We start from the raw sequence: 8050 nt of genomic DNA, 5'->3' as shown, positions 1-8050 counted from the left end.
GAAATACCTTTTAAAAAGCCTTTTTTGCCTATGTGACTAGTAGAAGAAATGCCCCGCGAGAGCTAATAACATGGACCAAACATGAATCTAGCATAGCTGTGCAGCCTATCAGGTTAAGTACCTATGAGCTTTTGTAAATCTAAGTGAACATATGTCCACATCTTTGAGTATCTATGTTCCTTTAAAAACATTGGCTCTAAGCTATTTCTGAAAATGGGATTTAGGCTCCTAGGTCACTTAGGGACTTGTTAAAATTGTACCCTGAGTCTAGATGACTCCCTTGCCTCTGCAGAGGCAATCCTGCACTGTGCAAGAGAAGCAAGGAAAGGGGGTCCAAAATGGGAATGTGTCTTGCATGGCACGGTGTTAGTTGAGTTCTGCATGACACCTTGTGTAGCAGCAACCAGGGGGTGGGTTGTGGGTAGGGCCCTGTTTTGCAAGCTTAAGCAACTGGTCTGTGGGAGGGGTTTCTATTCTAGTATTGTAGACTAAGCACCCAGACAAGCTAACCCAGTTCATCTGAGGTTTTTAACCTAGTTAAGCACCCTTATCTCACCACAGAGAATGAAACTCTGTCAAGCTTTAGGAACAAGTTCTGTGAAGTGCGGCGACCACGTGTCCTGTGACACGTCCTCTAGTTAGTATGTTCGTTCCTGAGAACTTCACTAGAAGTTGGTATGCAGAAGTTCACAACAGTGGATCTATCCTCAGGAGAGAGTCCCCTGAGGTCAGGCTATGGCCCATGGTTTTGCCTCTTACCAAAACACTTCTTCCTGATGACTTTGCAGGCCTTGACATTCTTTCCTAGAAAAGCACAATATTTTAATTACGATGCCTGATGAATTTGATCACTAGCTGTCTCAATAAAATATGCAAATGCATAGTCATTTAAATGCAAAGCACCTTTAAACAAAAATGTTAAGATAAGTGCAATCAAGTTACAATTACATTTTTTAGGAGAGTGCATTAGACAATCTCGGTACATATGATTAATGCTGAGACTGCCTGTACAAATAGAGTACAGTACAGTATCAAGCAGAATCGTGACACACGAGTATGCCTGAGTATCCACAATCCTCTGCATTGTCACTGCTTTGTTGTAACTCATTACTACGGCCAAGCAAGTTTTTGAGAACGTGAATTAATCACTGAATATTTCTTATGGAAATAGTCAAAGTTAAGGTTAGAGTTTTCTGCATCTTCCTCTCTCTTTAAAAGACAACAAAATACTGTGGCTGAGCTAGTGATTTTCCCTCATCATGACCAAGTCTAGGAGCTGTCATTCATCACAGGAACATCTTTCTCTATAAGCTATGAGGCTCTTGCGCTCCCCTTCTCCCCAGCACATAGTAGAGATTAAATTTAGTTTGCTCTGCTCGTTCTTCTGTAGAACATACATAAGTGCTTACATTTTTATGTTAGTCACACTTTGGTGGGCAGGTTCAGGTGAACAGCATCTTTCTGCCTCTTTTTACTCTTGCTGTTGATGCTAGAATGAAGTGAGACATCTGTGTTCACTGTGGGGGGCGGGGAGGGGGAAACCCAAAATGATAGATCAACCTTTTGGTGAGCTGCTTATACCTGCAAGTAGTTACTACATTCATATATGTGGATCTTTGGACCAAACTGTCTTCTCAAGCAACATTTCTAAAACTGGGTCCATTTCATTTTGCTCCATGCCTATTTTGCCCAAGTCTGGGGGCAAGGGAAGTGCGTGGGTATGGCTTCATATTGCTTTTGTATTGATGGAAAAAGAAGCCAATTGTGTTGTGTTCATTAATGCATACTCTCTGATTTCCTATGTCCTTTTGGTGCCAATCTCTAGCATTCTTTCAAGCTCACATTGCAGTGGTATTTCTGCAGTGATGCATCTACTTTTCCTAGGCTGAAGGTCATTATCAAAATGGGGAGCAGATGGAGCACATGGAGATAAACCCTGTGCCGCCCACAGAGCAGCACCACCTGCTAATTTTTTATTGCTGCCTGTTATGTCGTGGGTAAAATTTTCAAAAGCACCTGAGAACGTAAGACTTTTAGTCATGTATAAAGGCCTTTGTCACTGCTGACAGCAGAACCTCTGCTCCCAAATCACTAAAGTACAGGTATAGGGACAGCACTGATGCTAATGGAGTTGTGATTTGGTTGCTGTGCTATTGGAATATAAATAATACAACTTGAAGGGTGTTTATTGGGTACAAATTCAGATAAATGCACAGCCCTTTACGGGTTTCATTAATAAGAACAGTGATTCTAGTCATAGTAATGGGAGTTGGGTGTCCAAATCTCCTAGGATGAGTTAAGAAATCGGAGCCCGGTACAGCATAAGTACTCGGACTCAGGAAAGAGAGATCCCTTTGACAGGTCTCTGTAAGAGAAAGAGGCAAAGAGTTAAAGACATTCCTGTCTCTGCCCCTTCAACGTGTTAGACTAACAGAGTAGTTTTCCCAATGACAAGCTGTGAGGTATCTGGGTGAGTATGGATCTGACTTTTGATCAACTTGCTCCTTTGCTCTCTGCTCAATGTTGCATCTATCTCTGTTGCCTGATATTCCCTCTAGCTTTCAGAAAAGCTGCTAATTGGAGCGTGACACAACACCAAATCAGAAGGTATGACCTAGGTTTTTAGGAGAGGCGTCTAATTTTAGGCACCTACCTTTAGACACCTGGCAACAGAATTTGAGCAAGAAAATGAGGCACTTGCTCCTTAAATTGTTCTGGGTCAGGAAACAAAAGAGCTGCCCTAAATAACATGAAAGAGGGAACCGAATGGATGCCTGTTTGTTTGTTTCTTTGTATCAGGTAGGATTTAGCAGAACAGACAATATGCTCAGTCTTGGCCTATATATAGCAGAGCTTTTTCTGCACATGTGAGTATTCTGTTGCCACTCGATATGGAAAGACAGGGGGGGTAATTGCTCTCCCTCTGTCTTTTTACCTGCTTTATAAGAAACAGGATACTTTCTAAGTGAAGACGTTCCCCCTGAATGAGCAACAACCTTCCACTAAAATGGACTATTGCGGTTTTCTGGAGCTTCTGTTATCAAGAACAAGTTTCTGTTATCACATAAACATATGGAAACATCTGAAGTCTTATCACATGCAGAATAATTATATTTAAATAATAATTGCATTCTACAAAGAGGGGGTCTTTGGCATGCAATAGTCCATAAATCAATAGTTTCAGTGGCATAGTCTATGATGTGCATAGGATTTCTGTCTCTCTCGGGTGGAACAGAAAATAGCAGTAAACTGTCTTGAAAATGTGATTCTTGTCAAGAGGATCCACTGTAATTTTCTGAAGTTTTAACGTACCAAAGCTATAGCTGATTGCACCGGCAATTTCCATCTGTTGCTGCCGAGGCCAAGATTGAGTAGATACATTACCACATGCCTCACTTGAACCCCACTGGAACTGTACCTAAATGATTACATTTAGGTATGAGCTTAACTATCCTGCTGACTCAAAGCCTGATGTAAAACCCGTTGGAATAGATAGACTTGTGTTGACTTCAATTTGCTTTGGGTTGGGTCTGTAATGACTAAAACAAAGGCTGCAGTATGAAACCCAAATGGTTCAACTGCATTGGGAGTGGTGGAAATCATTCAGCAGTCATTGCAAAAGTGAAATTTCATTGAAAGTTAAATTCAGATGCTGTGTATTTTTCAGCTAGGTCTTGTTTTACTATTGGAGAATCCCATAGTGACTTGTATGTTGGGCTTCATAGCTGAAATCCCCGAGGCTAGAAGTCAAGAAAGTATTTGGCTATGGCTCAGTAAGCCAATCCAGAATGTATCCTAACTGTATTATGGCAGAATAAATGCGAGAGCTTAAATTAATAGAATGTTTCCTACCTTATATGAGATTATAGGAGATCTAAAACAAAGTCATTGAGAAAGTAATGGAGCTTCCTTGCTGTCTTTGCACAGGTTGAGAAACAGCAGTTCTGAAAACATGAATCGAAGGCACACAACCCTTCGGGAGAAGGGCCGGAGGCAGGCTATCCGGGGCCCGGCCTACATGTTCAATGAGAAGGGCACCAGCCTGACCACCGAGGAAGAGCGCTTTTTGGATTCTGCGGAATATGGCAATATCCCGGTTGTGCGGAAAATGCTGGAGGAATCCAAAACTTTGAACTTTAATTGCGTTGATTACATGGGACAAAATGCCCTGCAGTTAGCAGTGGGGAATGAGCATTTGGAGGTAACTGAACTCCTTCTGAAAAAGGAGAATCTGGCACGCGTTGGGGATGCGCTGTTGTTAGCCATCAGTAAAGGATACGTCCGCATTGTGGAAGCAATATTGAACCACCCGGCCTTTGCACAAGGGCAGCGCCTGACACTTAGTCCTCTCGAACAGGAACTACGCGATGACGATTTTTATGCTTACGATGAAGACGGAACTCGATTTTCCCATGACATCACCCCCATAATACTCGCTGCCCACTGCCAGGAGTATGAAATTGTTCACATTTTGCTCCTGAAGGGTGCACGGATAGAAAGGCCCCATGATTACTTCTGCAAGTGCAACGAATGTGTGGAAAAACAGAGGAAAGATTCCTTTAGTCACTCTCGATCAAGAATGAACGCCTACAAAGGATTAGCAAGTGCTGCTTATTTGTCTCTTTCCAGTGAAGACCCTGTTCTAACGGCTTTAGAGCTAAGCAATGAATTAGCAAGACTAGCCAACATTGAAACAGAATTTAAGGTAACTTGACATAAAACCTCTTCCTGTGGCTGAATGTGGTGCTATATGTTTTCCATATGAAAGAGTGTTGGTCAATAATTCAGGGTTCAAAAAAGAAAGCTTCATTATAGGTCGTCATCCTCAATTGCAAAATGCAGATGAAGGGGGGCCTCAGTCAGTATTTAGATTCAATTTGAGTGTTAATCTAAAATATGAATGGTACGTGCTTCCTAGAAAGGAGGCTGGGGGGAGTGGGGGTGGGGGGCACTTCCAGTCTTTCTACTACTATAAAAATCCCTCAGATTCAGATTTTTCCCCCCATTTTTATAAATGACCGTTCATTAGAAATGAAGAACATCTTTTTCACTGTGAAATCTAGGCTTTCTAAATCAAGGACTGATATACCCAATCTACTATATTAGAAAGAAGAACAGGAGAACCAAAAGGCTTATCCTCCTCTCCACCCATGACCACCATTTTGGATGTACAAGAGGGAGCAAAGCTTTCATTTTAAATCCCCGAGGAAAAGTCATGCTATCCCATAACCTTAAAATTCGGGGGTAACTGATGAGGGAAGTTAAGAACACATGCATATGTTTAACGCTTTTGCTCCCCAAAACTTGTGTCTTTTTTTCTTCAGAGCAGCCTTTTTCAACTCTTAAATTGCCAATCTGTACCTGTTTGTCTGGGATAGGCTTTGAAAGTGCTGAATACTAGAGCGTGGAGACATGAATGCAATTGAAATGCTTTGGATAATAACTATGTACAGCTTGTATGGTACCAGATCCAAAATTCATACACATCTCACTCTGAAAGATAAACTGATGTAATCCGTCACTTTTAACGTATAGTAGCAAAACTCTAAAATACGAGAACTCGCGGGGCACACCTGGGACGTCAGAGTGGTGCGGTAGGGACAAAAAGGGTAGGTTCTCTTTTTTCAAGTGTTAAGGCTCCTGCCTCTTCTCTGTGAGCTTGTTTGGAGCTGTGGTTCCCAAGAGGAGATGGCATCGTGTTTGGTTCCTTGCATTAAGTCCTCTGTAACCAGTCTGATTAAAACGAGGAGGGTAATCCATTAAATGCTTTCTCTCCTCAAATGTGGCAAGCTGAATCTTAAAATGCTGTAACTCCGTTTAGAGAAGCAGTGCTCAGAGGAAGGAATAATAATAAAAGCATAAGGAAGTAGTTGTGAAAGGTCCACTAAGGCTTCTATGTTACTCATCACAGTAAACTTGACAACTGTCTCGCACAAATTATTCAGGATTAATATTAGGCTGAGTTTGTAAATGTCCAATGCCACTTGCAACATTTCTGCAGTCATTAGCATAACCCCAAAGATATTAGTCATAAAAATCCAATTTCAGCAGCTCAGCCGTCAGCTTATGAAAAGTTGCGAGACATGAGTATTGTGTAGCTGTATCTCTGATCAGTAACATAAGTGCAAGAAAAGCCCAGGTTGTCAGTAAATGGGGGTAGGATGGCTGCCAGGAATCCCATTATTTTTTAATTTGAAAAACTATTCAAGTGTTCAAGTATCCTTTTCAGAATTTCTCAGCGTACATATTCTGATTTGGAGGTGACATGAATCCTATATCTTCTCAAACAGTTGCCTTCTAAATGAACTAGAAATATTATTATAAAAGAAAGTGATCTCTTCGGAAAAAAATTAAGGGCCAGATCTAGTGGATTCTTTTGCACACGGGAATCATGCTTTGCAGGATCTGGTTCCAATAGCAGTCATGTAAAACGGGAGTTGTATGTGTGTGGAGTCTAACCTTGCAACACTTGCTCCCGGGACCAGTCAAGCACAAGCAGTCCGATTGACTGCCTGCCTGGCTGTGCCAGTGAGGAAGAGGTGTCATATTGGATCCACGGTTATCACTATTAGAGATCATTAACGCTCCAGTTTCTGTTCAGCAGAGAAGAAGGTCATGTGAGGAGTATCAAGAGCTTTCACCTTCGCACGGCTGCCAGCCCTGATAACTGTCTCTCTGCACCACTACAAGTACATGTCTGCATTTCCACTCTTGTTTCTGAAGCTGCCATCTCTGGTTCTTGCCTAGGCCAAATCTACCCTATGAAAGGAATACTGCTGACGTTAACAGGAAAAAGGAGATGAAATGCTATGGTGACAGATGCCATATAAATATCTGACATTCTTAGATGGCCTTAAGTAGTTAGGTAGAAAGACAGGGATAAAGAATCTCTCTGCTCTCTCTCCTCTCTTATATTTGCATGTTATAGTTGGCCCATTCCCATAATTTTGTCATAGGCCCTAGGTAACATTTTTCTTTACGTGTTAGCAATCTAGAGATGCAGTTAAAATCTTACTGATACATTATTTAATATGATCCATAATCTTTAATGGGTTAGCCTTCAGTGTCTTCAGAAGCATGCAAGGTCTGAAGAAATGTAATGTATTACTTATGTAGACAAATACAATTGTTCACACGGTATTTCATTATCTTAACCTAATAGGTGGAACACGCAGACAGGCACTAAGTATTTATTTGCAATTTTTACAAGGGAGTAAATCAACCCCCGTTCTTCTTCCATTTTGTGAGATGTACTCCCATGAAGAGTTTGAGATTTAAAATGCACTCCAGAAACTCACAAAATAATGATCAATTTGCAAAATCTAAGGGCATCCAGCTAATTTTAGATGGTGCTTTCAGTCTTGAAAAGAAGAACAGTGGAATTTGGACTCAACTTTTGGTTTGGGTTGCTGAGAGTGAGTCACTCAGTGTAAAATTCAGAATTACCCTACAGACTGTTTTGTTAGGGTTACATCAACAGCATGCCAGTAACACACTGGCACTAGATGGAAATGCTGCCTCTAGTGGGAATACCTCATTTCAGTGTTAATGATGGTAGCAGGCATGAAAAAATGTGTAACATGAGTTTTCACTGCAACTTGTTGCACTCTCCGAGGGTGCATCTACATGAGATGCTTACTGTGGAGTTGTCTAATTAGTTCTGCAGCAAAGGTCTCAGCATCTACACATGCAGCTCTATTAGGCCCCAGGAAACTAATAAATGTTGCAGCATGTTAGCACTTGTAAATGCAAGTACTATCCTGCTGTGGAGTTTTTTCACACATAGCAATGCATGGGTAGATGCTGACCTGGCTGGGTAGGGCATGAGGGTGCTTCAGTGTGGGCTACCTGCCAGCTAGCCCTGCACGGGATCACACTTGTGCCCCAGCTAGCCCCTCCGCAGCATGTTGAGCTGGGTCGGAGCAGCCCTGGGCTGGCAAGCTGATCCCCCAGGTCCTCTGCCAGCTGGGGCTGGTCTAACCTGTCTTAACACGGTGCAGTCCTGGGCGCACATGTAAACACAGTGCCCAGGAGCAGTAAACTCTGGCAC

General features: G+C 42.0%; 1 protein-coding gene across 2 annotated transcripts in view; it reads left to right on the top strand.

The window, feature by feature from the left end:
• The first annotated feature begins 3934 nt into the window (after positions 1-3934).
• Positions 3935-8050, top strand: part of TRPC7 (transient receptor potential cation channel subfamily C member 7) — a 119192-nt gene continuing 115076 nt past the window's right edge. The window contains exon 1 of one of the 2 annotated variants that reach the window (XM_019535132.1): positions 3935-4705. In XM_019535132.1, the coding sequence (XP_019390677.1) occupies positions 3953-4705 (753 nt within the window). In that variant the 5' untranslated portion in view covers positions 3935-3952. The remainder of the gene's footprint in view (positions 4706-8050) is intronic. The other variant, XM_019535131.1, reaches the window with a different exon arrangement.

The sequence above is a fragment of the Crocodylus porosus genome, unplaced genomic scaffold, assembly GCF_001723895.1.
Source record: "Crocodylus porosus isolate Cpor-Errol unplaced genomic scaffold, CroPor_comp1, whole genome shotgun sequence".
In the NCBI taxonomy this organism is placed as follows: domain Eukaryota; kingdom Metazoa; phylum Chordata; order Crocodylia; family Crocodylidae; genus Crocodylus; species Crocodylus porosus.
This window is presented reverse-complemented; position numbering and strand designations above follow the sequence as displayed.